Raw genomic sequence first — 13171 nt, 5'->3', positions numbered from 1 at the left:
ACTACTAGCAAACATACATAACATTTAAAAAATTGTTCTGATCATAATGCATAAGGAAATCCATATACAGAAGTACTTAAACATGCAGAGTTGAAAAACTTCTCACAGCCAAAAAGCTAATATAAAATAAACCCAACAAAGTTTTTTTGGGTAATGTGACAGGATAGAAGAAAAAAACCCCAAAACTCCTTCCCTCAATTTAAAATAAACTAAGCATTAAAAAGGAAGAAAATTAAAACTATATTATATCTGATTTAGGGAACATAGGAAGACAAAAGGAATCATATGTTAGATTCTGTGCTATGTATATATTTTGTGATTTAAATACTGAATGTCGACAATGATTAGAGTCAATTTCCAAGAACATATAGAACAATTAAAAGGTCAACTGCTGTAAAAGGAGCCAAAAATCTGTCAAAAGACCTATAACCAAAAAAGGGGCTAAGCTCATATGGTTTTACGAGTGAGTTCTAGTTTACTCTTATGGAACAGTTAACTCCTATGTAAACTACATTAGAGTTAAAGAAAAACAGGAGAGCTCAAATCCATTTACTAAATGAATTTAGTAAATGAACTTAATAAGCATGACATCAAAACTGAGGAAGACAGCCCCCAAATAAAAACTTACAGCAATTTTTTTATTAATATAGAATGCAGAAAGCCCAAATAAAATGCTACTGAGTTAAATGTAAATAGGGTATTTTAAATTCATGAAATAAAAATTTATTAAGAAAAGTATTTTAAGAAAATATTCCAGAAAATTTATAATACCTTAGGTTGAAGAAAACTTTTTGTATAGCAGTGAAACTCCAGAATCCAGAAAGGAGAAGAAAGATAGTATAGATATCACAGTATTTTTAAAACTTCTTTATGGAAAAAGGTACCATAAACTAAATTCAAACAGAAATGGCAGACTGGGAAAAAATATAGGACATACGTCCACAGAGAGAGTAATATGTACATCTACACCATAGAATACTAAATGCAGGTGGTGTAGATAATGTGGTAGATATATTGTCTTAACTTTAAGAATACCCACAATATATTTCTGAGTGATATAAGTTACAAAATAATATGAAGAGTAAAAGTTAAAAAATTTCTCTCTATATGCATGTTTTTAAAAACAAAAGGAAAAAACCAGAAAGGTTATACAAATGTTAGAAGTGGTTACAATAGGGCAGAAGCAGAGACTGCTGTTATTAGTTTTACTTAAGACACCTCTATATTACTGAATGATTGCATTTGTATACGTTATTTTTGTTATTTATATGACAAATTTTCTCAAAATTTTTATTATCAGCTAGAACTTTCCAAATGCTAATCATTTACCTATACCAAAAGTATACATTAATTATAAACTGATAATGTTCACCTACATATTCCTCAATTACAGATAGATGAAAATATACACAAATATAAACTTCAGAGATTTTGCGCTGCTTCAAAATCAGAGGGTATATTTAAAAAGAAAAATATATGAGATATAGAAAATACACAAAGGATAAGATGCAAAGGGCATCCCCAAAGTGATGATGAAAGGAGATCTCAAGACATCAGTTATATACCAGAAATAAAGGAAAACCAATGCAAACTGGAGCAGGTCATAAAGCTCCAGAATAGAATTCCACAAGAAAATAAGCTGACAAAGAACAGAGCAAAAAACTAAGCAAACAAAAAACAAAACTACCAATTCCAAGAAAATGAAAGATGAGGGAAAAGAAGTAAAAGTAATAATATGTATGACTTAGTTCAACCCTGAGTAGCACACAAGAAATAATAATACAAGCTGAGAATTCTGAATTAATCAAATAACAAGATTCTTATACACATATTGCGTGTGTGTGTGTGTATGTTGATGGAGGGATGAAAACTGTATGTGCTGGTGTGTGTATATGGGGCAGGAGAATAAAGAGGGCTCATCATTCAGGTCCCATGGTAGGGAATTCAACAGGTAATGTGTAAACTAAGAATCACAAAATCACAAGCATTCTACTTAAAGATATAGAATTAATGCCAAAAGGATTTGATGAAATACTGAAAGCTGTTACCAGAGCTGGGGGTGGGAGGGATATGATGTGACTACTGTTGTTTGTAGTATGTATAATTAGTTGGCTCTTTAAAATATATGCAGGTATTAATTTAATAAAAGTTAAGTTTCCAGTTCAACTGGAAAATAGATAAAGATACCCAACTTGACAAAGATGACAATGGTACCATCAATGACAGATAACTCTTCCATAAGAAACAGAAGAAAACTTTTGAACACACATATTTAGTGTTTTCTATGAAAAGAAATGTAGACTGCCCGGGAATAAGGATTAATTTTTAAACATAAAAGTTGTTTTTCTTTTCCTTCTTTCTTTTTTTTTTTTTTGATAAGAGTAGTTTTCAACCTCTCTCATGGGATCTTAACAGACTAAACAACTCATCTTGGGACCAGCCTGCCAGAACTTCAACAGTTTAGCACCTAAGTCCTATATCCCAGGAAACCCTTCAGTCCCAGGCATACCAGGATGACTGGTCACTCTAATTCTAACCAGTTCAAAAGTGTTTATTGATACAAGGCTACTAGTCACAAGGCCTTTGTTTATACTATATACCGAAACAAACACTGAAAATAAGCAGTTTCTTAAAGACTGCAGTGAATGGTGGTATAGAACATTAAGGGAAAATTTTAGGTTTTAAATGTCAAGAAAGGGAACATGTAGCTTTGTTGAAGTGAACTATACCTCAATAAAGCTGTTTTTTTGTTTTTTTGTTTTTTTTTTTAATAACAAACACTAAAAGGGGCCGGGGGTGGGGGGTAAAGTAATGAATTGGCTTTGGTTAACCTAAAGAAAGTGACAAACCAAACACAGTGTTTTCATCTTTCAAATATATAAGAACAAATAATAATGTAATCAAAACATTAGATCTGGTATTAGAGGGAATAAAGATTTAGTCATGGAATAATGCATCAGCTTGATGGTCTCAAGTCTTGAAATGACAAGGATATTAAAACTAATTGTGGAGAAAACATAAGAAATATAAGACAATAAATGAATGAATCATTTTAGAAACAACTAAATGAAGAAATCAATTTAGTATGAAATGATAATAAAAGTAAATAAAAATATTGTAATATTGACTAACAGTATTACCAGAGGAGAAAATAAACTATTACCAGAAGCATTTACTCAGTTCCTATTTTTGCCCATCAATACCCTTTATTTGCTTCAAATACAAATACAATGCATTTCTGCTAACAAATCAGAGGTGTACTATTAGGATAACTCAGGTAAATTGCTTTGTTTTTGTTTAATTATCTGACTTTAAAAAGAATAATCAGTCTTAGAATCATGCATAAAAGAAACCGCTAGAACATTATGTGGCCATGATTAGCCATGGATAGGAAGAGAGAAGGTATACAGGAAAACAAATTTAATTCAAGGAAATAAAACATTTTAAGAAGTTTATTTAAAAAATAAATAAATAAAATGAAAATGTTCATTGTACCTTAAAGAACCCTGCTTCAGGGCCACACCTGTCATATACATTCCTGGATTTACCTATCGCCATGATAATACCTTGCATGTTCGGTGTCATCATGATCTGCCACAGGGATTTAAAGTAAGAACTTGTGAATGGTTATCATAAAAAAAAAAAAAAAAAAAATCAAAAAACCAAAATAATTCCTTTACATGCAAGTTAAAAGTCCTTTGTTTTTACATGCATGTTAAAAGTCCTTTGCTTTTCACTATTTATAAATCAAACGTTGCACTTTTTTGTAGCAAATGTGATCTGATATGCATATAAGTATCTCAAAATCTTCCATACAGGGCCACAGTTAGCTGATATTGTGCCTTTGTGCGAAGTGCAAAAAGGCATACTGTCTGAACTGAAGAATTTTTTAAAAAGGCACCCCCTTCTTGACAGACAATTTAGAAAAATGTGCTGCTCTCTAAGAGAACCATTTAGAAAAAGCAACACTCTTTTTATTAAAAAAGATGCCTCTTCTTTAAGGCTCGGGGAACTCAGCATTAGCTCAATTCCAACTCCACTTCTGCCAGTTGGCCAGGCACCCCTGCCTGCACAACCATACAGTCTAAATATCTAAGCAGCAGCCCTGTACCCATATGACTTATTTTTAAAAGTTACAAGGCACATGCACTGTTAAACTATCACTCCAACAAATTAAAAAAAACATATACACAAAACACAAAACTCTGCCAAGAGCATAAGCACTTGCACAAAAGGTAGTGTCCACAATTCTACTTTTTTAAATGCCAGAAGGCTCACCCTAAAACAAGCACTAAGGTGCTTGATCAACAAATTAAAATTTTTATTAAAAACATGCCAGTTTCCATAATCTGCAAGCACCAACATGGTAACAGTTAAACAGAAAAACGTACTGCTATTAAGTACTAAATATTTAAGTATTTCTTTGTCTTCATAATAGTTTATTATGTACTATGCCATTTTGTATAATGGACTTGGGCAACTGTGGACTTTCGTATCTGCTGGGGACAGGGAGGGTACTGGAACCAATCCACCACGGATACCAAGGGATGACTGTATTCTTAAATGTTTGTATTTTAAAATATCTGCAGGGCTTCCCTGGTGGCGCAGTGGTTGAGAGTCCGCCTGCCGATGCAGGGGACACGGGTTCGTGCCCCAGTCCGGGAAGATCCCGCATGCGGCGGAGCGGCTGGGCCCGTGAGCCATGGCCGCTGAGGCTGCGCGTCCAGAGCCTGTTGCTCCGCAACGGGAGAGGCCACAACAGTGAGAGGCCCATGTACCCCCCCCCCAAAAAAAAAATCTGCGAAGTGAAACAACTCAAGACACTATGAAGCTATCATATTAGAGCAATAAAGAGACTGCATCCATTACCTCTGATTCACTGAACCTATGACCCATAGTATTTATTTTGGAGTACACACTGACAGTTGCAATATACCTAACATTAACTGCTTCAGAAAATCCTTCTGGCCAGTTCCTGACTCACAAACCTGCTTCTTATTCTCTTTATGGCCCATGCTTTCTTACAGTAGCACAGTAATAGTAATGTCTTTATGACACTTCTGATTTTGGTGATTAACTCATATAAGAGTTTAATTATAACCTTGAAGTAAGTCTGAAAAAAAACATTACTTGGAAAAAAACTATTCAATATACATTCAATTCTCATCCATGCCAGTAAAAACTAACAAATGACAGAATCCAGGGTCTGTCTTTTCTGTTGTTACTATTCAGAAACAGCTTTACTGGCCCCCTCTCAAATACAGAAAATATCAAAACCGAACAGCGTAAAGAAAAAAGTGGTAAAGGGGAAAAAAAATCTGATGGGATCAGGACAACAACAATTTTCATCTGGATTCCCAAGAACCATATCATGGGAAACAAAAATGCCTCCAAACTGTTAGAAAACTAAGTAGATGAGAATTAACAGTGGAGCAATAAGAAGAGATAAGATGGAGGTGTTCAGTGTATACAACACTGGTAGGCATTCGACTATGTTGATGAATCATTCAATTCAGTCACACAGAGGGTGCAGAAGAAAAAAGAACAAAACAGTTATCTATATACTAATCTGTATCTAATCTATATCTAATCAGATTGTAGGATCTTCTGGTAGGAAATGGTGGGCAAAGTATTATAATCAATAATTCAAGGAAAGTAGGAAAGGAAAATATTTTTAAGTGCTCAAAATTTCTGCTATTTAATTAAACAAACCTTATCAAAACCTATCAACCCAAGAGTAAACAAATCCTATGTCTGCACAAAAGAATTAACTCTAGCAACATAAAATTATTCTTTTGTCAAATCCATAAGCTTTCTACTTAAATTTTCATTTGAAATTCGAAGTACTGTCAGCAATTGGTAAGGTAATTTCAGACTGTGGGTGGCAAAGCTGTATGTTATGCAGCAATAGACAATGTAAGGGTGCAGGCATGCCCAAAGTGCTCGCATTAAATAGCAAAAAACAAGTGGAAACAGTGCAGAGGGCTATAATAAAGGTACCTCGTCATCATAACCCCCCTCCTTTGACTCAATCATAAATCTCCCTACATGAGGAATCGCCACCTCTACAACTTGCTGGTTAGAAGGTGGTTGGCTTGTGGTATTTTCAGGTTTCTGCAGAAGAAAATCATTAGTGTGAACATTAGAAAAGAGCACAATGGAAGCACTCAGTTTAAGTGCACAGACTCTTGATCCTTTTAAAAATACCTGCATTTTTTTAGCATGAAATGAAAACATCTAAAACTGAACACTAAAGCAAATGCATTAATCAGGTAATAATACAAGATTTCCAGCTTTCACTTTGCATCTCAAACACTAAATTAAATTTTAATTTTTTTTTCCCACAAAGCATCTTCAAATTCTTAAAAATCGTTAATACTGAAGTTGTATTTCCTACTGCTGTCTTTACAGGTGAAAGTTTTATTTACTTTTTTATTTTTTTTTATTATTTTTTTTTCCTGTACGCGGGCCTCTCACTTTCATGGCCTCTCCCGTTGCGGAGCACAGGCTCTGGACGCGCAGGCTCAGCAGCCATGGCTCAAGGGCCCAGCCGCTCCGCAGCATGTGGGATCTTCCCGGACCGGGGCACAAACCTGTGTCCCCTGCATTGGCAGGCAGACTCTCAACCACTGCGCCACGAGTGAAGCCCTTACTTTTTTAAATTCTAATAACTCCACAAAGCCTTTCTTGATATCTCCATCAAAATAAGATATGACCTCTTCTGAATCCAGGAGAGTCTGTAAGTTTTCTTTCTTATGATTTTACCTTTCTATCCTTTCTAATAATCGATTGTATAGCCACTTAATATCCACACCCTACTGTGTTTAAACCCACTCGGTCGCAGCCTATGAGACCTAGTACAATATATTTACATCATGCGTGTCCAGTGAATTCTTGTTTTGGGGAAAGCTGCTAGAAAGTGATATCCATTTTTAAAAACTCAGTCAGATTCTTCTTCTTTTCTTTGTTAACAAATTCTAAGAATTTCACTAACCCAAACTAATGGAGTGGAAGCCAGTGTGAAATCCAGAAAGTCCACTCAAAGACACTAATATGGGGCTTCCCTGGTGGCGCAGTGGTTGAGAATCCGCCTGCCGATGCAGGGGACACGGGTTCGTGCCCCTGTCCGGGAAGATCCCACGTGCCACGGAGCGGCTGGGCCCGTGAGCCATGGCCTCTGAGCCTGTGCGTCCGGGGCCTGTGCTCCTCAACGGGAGGGGCCACAACAGTGACAGGCCTGCATACCGCAAAAAAAAAAAAAAAAAAAAAGACACTAATATGGTTCATTCAAAACACTGTTCAGATTTCACAAGGATCTTACTTTACTGAATAGATTTATAACTAGCATATTCACTATTTACCTACAAACAAATTTCAGAAGTACTTAAGGTGCTTGAAAGCAGCTTGCTTAAGTAATTTCAAATTGCACCATAAAAATTTCCCTAAGCAAAGATGAACTTTACTTTTGACATCAAATAAACAGAAAATTTTAATAAAAACAGAGTGGTTTTACTGCAGTTTATAATATAGGTAAATTTTAATGATGTGAAGATTTTCTGACTTTTCCAAAGTACATATGCAGAAGAAGTTTAACTGAACAATAAAACAAGAATAATGGCCAAGACCAGCATTGCTTCCTTTAAAAGAAATGTTATTTTTAACCATGACACTTTCAGAAAAGCTTTCCTCGTTCTGTTTTGAGTCCTCAGTTTTTCAAGAGGAAGCAACCAACCTGCATGGTTGTCATGATCTTGAGAGCTAATATTCAGCTAACCCAAAACCTGACACATTAATTGTTGTTCTATAAATGATAGGTATTACAAATATTATACTATTATGCTTCTTGAAATTGCTTATACCGGAATAATCCTAGCCCAATATTACTACTTAGAGAGATAAGCTTGGTCTATGACATTTAATTAAGGATTTTTAATCCTTCCAGCATTTGAGAGAGGAAGAATTGTCCTACGTTTCCATTCACAAGAGTGAAATATAAGCAGGTAAACTAAGAAATTTGTCTGAACTTTTGGTGAAAAATTTCTCATAAGCAAACCAACCCAAAACAATACTATATTAAGAAGAAAAAATACAAATTTAAGGCAAGTAGCAACCAGAAAATGTATTCCTTAGAATACTTATCCTTAAAAAATGACATGTTTCCTTTGAAAAATAACTGCACTTAGGAAAAATAAATGTTCTATAATCCTTTCCAGTTGCCACAGAAGAGTTTCAACAGCAATAACACTAATTAATTATTTGGGTGAAAGTTGAAAAAGGGAAGAAATTTTGGGCATATGTAGTTATTCTGTGTCCATCAAGTTTAAATATCCTAAAGTACCATAAAATTTTTTCATATAAAGAATTTTAGGGTTCACTGAAGTACATTTATCTTTTCCTTTTACTGTCAGGTCCCATATGAACACCTTAACAAAGGCTGAACTTGAAAGAGATTAAAGATAAGTTCCTCAGTTAATAAGTTGTAAAAATAATTAGAACACAAAGATTTTTATTAATTGCCTGAATCTATTAAATACATGATTTTTAAAAAAAGTGTCCCATAAAAGGGTGATTAGAAAGCTATATATCTTCAACCCCTTTGGCTCCCTTAATATGCTCATACCTTTTTAACCTACTAACTTATGGGGAATCTAGTCTAAAGAAATAACCAGAAATATGGAAAAAGTTTCATTTTTAACAACCTGTTTATAATAATGTAAAAGTAGAAATCAATATATAAGGGGAAATGAGTAAGTAAGTAAGAATTTAATCACTTAATGGAATACTATTCAACCATTAAATGTTTTTTGGTTTGTAACATGGGGAAATGGTTATGTTCAGTGATTAAAAGAAGAAAAGTTAAGATACAAAATTTTATATACAGTAGTAACTCAATTACAAAAATAAATCCCAAATCTGTATATAAAAATAAGAATGAAAGAAAACATACCAACTTATTAAGTGATTAACTTCGGGTAGTGGAAATATGCATGATTCTTTCTTAGAGTCTACTTTTCTGAATTTTTAAATTTTCTAAAATATTTCACTTAAAATGAAAGACATTCTTCTAAAAAGCAAGCTGTCTAAATATTTGGAGAGTATCTCTCTATGGTTTCTGTGATTCTAAGCTTTCCAGGAAATTCTTCTTCTACTAAGGTTGGAACTTTATTGTGTATTTGTGAAATGTTTAGGATTTAAGTAACAGAAGGAAATAAAGAGCGACTTAGGGCCTACACTACATGCTAGGCACTTAAAAAAATGATCTTAATTCATCTGACAATCACCTCCATTTTATATAAAAGAAAAGTAAGGTTTAAAAAATTAAGCAACTTATTCAAGTTTGCATAGCTAGCAAGAAGTAAAATTAATATTCAAAAACCCAGGACTATTTAATCCCCAAATCTGAAGACTCTGAAATTTAGTTTCTAAGGTATACCTTTAAATGAGAAAACCCAGTAGGTGGTCACCATGATCCTAAGCAACTGACCATGAGACCAGGAACCACTGGTCAGACAGTCATGATTAATATATTCTCAGATATGCTTCAGAATTTATACAGACAATGTGGCCAACTATTGGTGCTACTCCAGAAGATATGCCAGATAGAAAAAATATTTATGCTAGCTATCATATTCCCTCAATGCCATCTTTTTTCAAGTAAAGGTGAAGCAGCAGATTGCTAGCTTATAAGATGATCTCCATATGAATAAACTAATCAATCAAAATTTAAGTGATTTCTACAAATTTAAATCACACATGATTAGCCAAACTAAAAAAAAAAAAAAAAAATCATGATTCTACATTAAGCTAACTAGTGCTTCCAGCTTTCTGATACCAGTTAAACGAATGATACTTATTAACCATAATGTAGGCTCTAACAAATAAAAATCTTAATTAGCAAAAGCCCTGGCAAATTATTTTTTTCATATCAGGCAAAAATATTTCTCCCGTGTTATCTACTCCTGTGTTTTTTCTCCCTCCCTACGGTTTCTTCTACCATCCCCCAAGAAGTAGAAATCCCAGATCTATTAAAAGAAGCATTTTTCAGGAAGTGCTTTAGAGTTAGCAGTTCCTCACCTCAAGTTTTTTAGTCTCTAGGGACAGTTGCAAAATTTAAAATGATCAAAAAAAAAATCTATATTAATACGATTTTTTAATGGTAAGATGATATATAATCAAACTTTTTCAAAAAGGAAATTAAATTAAAAAATAATTTCTGATTACTTTGTTCATCAAAACATAATTAACAGAATACCCTATTAATTGAACATTTTGGTTAATCAAGATCTTATCCTATTAAAGACATCACTGTAATTAGCAGGCTATTGAGATTAAGTTCACTCAGTGGAAAATTATGTGTTGAAAAATTACATGTCCTGTTCGCTTTAGCACTCTAGGAGTGGAATCTTCAAATCCTAAAATTAGCTCTCATGAAACTTGTATTAGAGTTGCTTGTGCTCACTAATAAAATAAAAAATAAATGACTATAGCAACTGAATAGTTTTGTAGTATGAAACTCTTGAAACAACATCTCTCAGAATATCATATTCATTGAAACATAATGCAATACCAATGTACTCAACTTACTGTTATAAAAAGACACACTTGAATACTTGAAAATTAACAATAAAGGAGGCTTATAATGACAATTTTATACAGGACACAAAATATGCATAAAGTGTTTTATAATATCATATTTATTCTACTAATAATACTCTAACCTAGACTATCTAGTATTCTGTTAAACACAGCCCATGAAACAATGAAATTTATACCTTATATTACCAACTATTCCAATGTAATAAGACTAAAGATGGGAGAAGGGATTGAGAGAAAAGAAAAATAATGCTAAATTTTGTACTTCTCTCTTTTAAGTTCCAAATCAAATGACTAGCTTAGTCTATGATTATAATTTTTCATAATTCTCTAACAGGAAGATAGAATTTTTTTTTTTTTAAAAAAGAAGCATTTTAAAAATTACAGCTGAGGAAATTACAGCCTGGCAGTTAGGTGACACCTACAATCACTCATCATGTTCAAGCGAAACCGTCCTTTGGCCTGGTCTCTCCTGACTCCCAGACAGGTCATTCTCCTTATACTGCTAGGAAACCTCGTGAACATTGATGCGTATGTTCAGAGAGCTAAAAGAAAAATTCTTACCGAATGTAAAACTGTTTCAGGACTTTTATCTTCGTGATCATGTGATGCCTTGGTAATTATTCGAATAGTTTCTTCTTTCAAGTGCTTTGAGAAATCACTTCTTGATGGCTGCTCTAGATATTCTGGTTCTCCTGCTTGTGCTTCATGAGAAAAGAATCAATTGTATATCTAATATAAATCAGTGAGTTTATACTAAGATATATCTGTTATTTATTTCTCATTTGAAGTTATACAATAATTAATTTTACTTTACTTACTCAATTTAAAGTAATACATGCTTCAATATACAGTACTTCCCCCAGAATTTACCAAAGAAAGAATCAGATCTCAGAGTAGTCAAATAATTACTGAAGAAAGCACTCATTATAGTTTATGCTAAGAAATTCATAGAAAATTTCTTTGTCATGATAAGTATCAAAGTCTAACTTTGGAAAATCATGAGCATTCTACACACAAAAAAAAGAAAAAAAAAAAGAGGTAGGGGGGTGGTTTGTACAACAATCCTGGTCTGAGTTTCTGTAGAGAGCACAGTAGCTGTTTTTCTGGACACAGTATCCTTTTTCATACTTACCTAACAAAATCCTAACCCTGAATGAACCCAACCTTCTATCTTTTCTGAACCTGTTCCTGGTAGCTGAGTGTTATCACAGAAAAACAATTACAACTTGCCAAACTGGTACGAATATAAATTCAAGACTTCAAATACTACTTCTCTGAAGAACTCCTAAAGTTGTATCTACTGCCTATGTTCTGAGTTCGAAACTCACAGATGCAACAATGTACTCTGAATGTCCACTGGGTATTTAACAGACTACCCCAAAATCCTTATACGACCTACAAGGTGTTATATAAATGGGTCTCTGCCTATCTCTCCAACATCGCCTGGTGTCCTTTGCCCTTTACTCAAAAAGGAACACATACCAGACTTTTTTCAGCTTATCTAATACATCAGAGAAGAGGTTTACCTTCCAACTTTTGGATCTTTCCTCATTTTCTTCCCTTTGCCTGTGTGTTCACCAATTCTCATCCCCCCCCCACCCCCCGTCTATTAACTTCTATATATCCTTTTGTTTGAATATCACTTCCTTATGGAAGTATTCCTGATAACCCCATTTCTAAAGCAGGGTTGCTCCTCCTCAACACTACTGACATTTTGGTTCAGATGATTCTTTGGTGTGGAGGACTGTCCTGTGTACCCAGGCATCTACTCACTAGATGCCAGTTGTACTGTCCCCGCAGGTGTGACAACCAGAAATGTCTCCAGTATTGTCAAATGCCGTCTGAGGGACAAAATCACTCTCAGGTGAGAATAACTGCTCTAGAGTAAACGTATTCTTTCTTTTTAATAGCACTTACCACAATTATAACTTCATTATTTTTGTTAAGTATTTGTTTCAAGCCCATATCCCCTGCTAGACTGTAAGAATCGAAAAAGCAGTGATGCTATATCCCTTTTGTATTGCTATTTCTTCAATACCTAGCATATAATAAGCACACAATAACTTAATGGAACAAGTGAATTAATAAGCTAATGAATAGATAAAAAGAAATAAGAAAGTACACTAAAATATTCTACAGCATTACTGGGATAGGATGAGTCCTTGCTCAATCAATTGGTGGGACACGACAGGATTACTATCAACCTTTCCAATATTTTACTAATTTAAAACTTTTCTCAAAGTGAAATATTATTCAAAAAGAAATAATGTAATTTCAACATAGATGCACGAGCATTCATTTATCCAATGAATTCTAATTAAGTGTCTAACTATGTGCCTGGCACTAGGCTAGGCACTGGGACTCTGAGTGTGAACAAAGCAGCCAGTCCCTACCCCCATGGAGTTTATAGTCAACTATGGAGAAAGTTATTAACCAAAGAATCACGCATATGAATTGTGACAATGTCATATACATTATAGGAATAAAATGGAGCAAGGGTAATTTAGATTATGGGATATGAGATAAACTGACTTTTTAGCTGAAGTTAAATGGATTAGGTTTGAAAATGGAAGAA

The 13171-nt window shown here is 33.9% G+C and overlaps 1 protein-coding gene across 2 annotated transcripts in view; it reads right to left on the bottom strand.

Moving 5' to 3' along the window:
* Positions 1-13171, bottom strand: part of USP25 (ubiquitin specific peptidase 25) — a 140945-nt gene that overhangs the window by 22288 nt on the left and 105486 nt on the right. Inside the window, exons 18-20 of one of the 2 annotated variants that reach the window (XM_007454289.1) lie at positions 11158-11297; positions 6001-6114; positions 3496-3591 (exon numbers count right to left, since the gene is read on the bottom strand). In XM_007454289.1, the coding sequence (XP_007454351.1) occupies positions 3496-3591; positions 6001-6114; positions 11158-11297 (350 nt within the window). The remainder of the gene's footprint in view (positions 1-3495; positions 3592-6000; positions 6115-11157; positions 11298-13171) is intronic. The other variant, XM_007454290.1, reaches the window with a different exon arrangement.

Source organism: Lipotes vexillifer, unplaced genomic scaffold, assembly GCF_000442215.2.
Source record: "Lipotes vexillifer unplaced genomic scaffold, Lipotes_vexillifer_v1.1 scaffold729, whole genome shotgun sequence".
NCBI lineage: Eukaryota > Metazoa > Chordata > Mammalia > Artiodactyla > Lipotidae > Lipotes > Lipotes vexillifer.
This window is presented reverse-complemented; position numbering and strand designations above follow the sequence as displayed.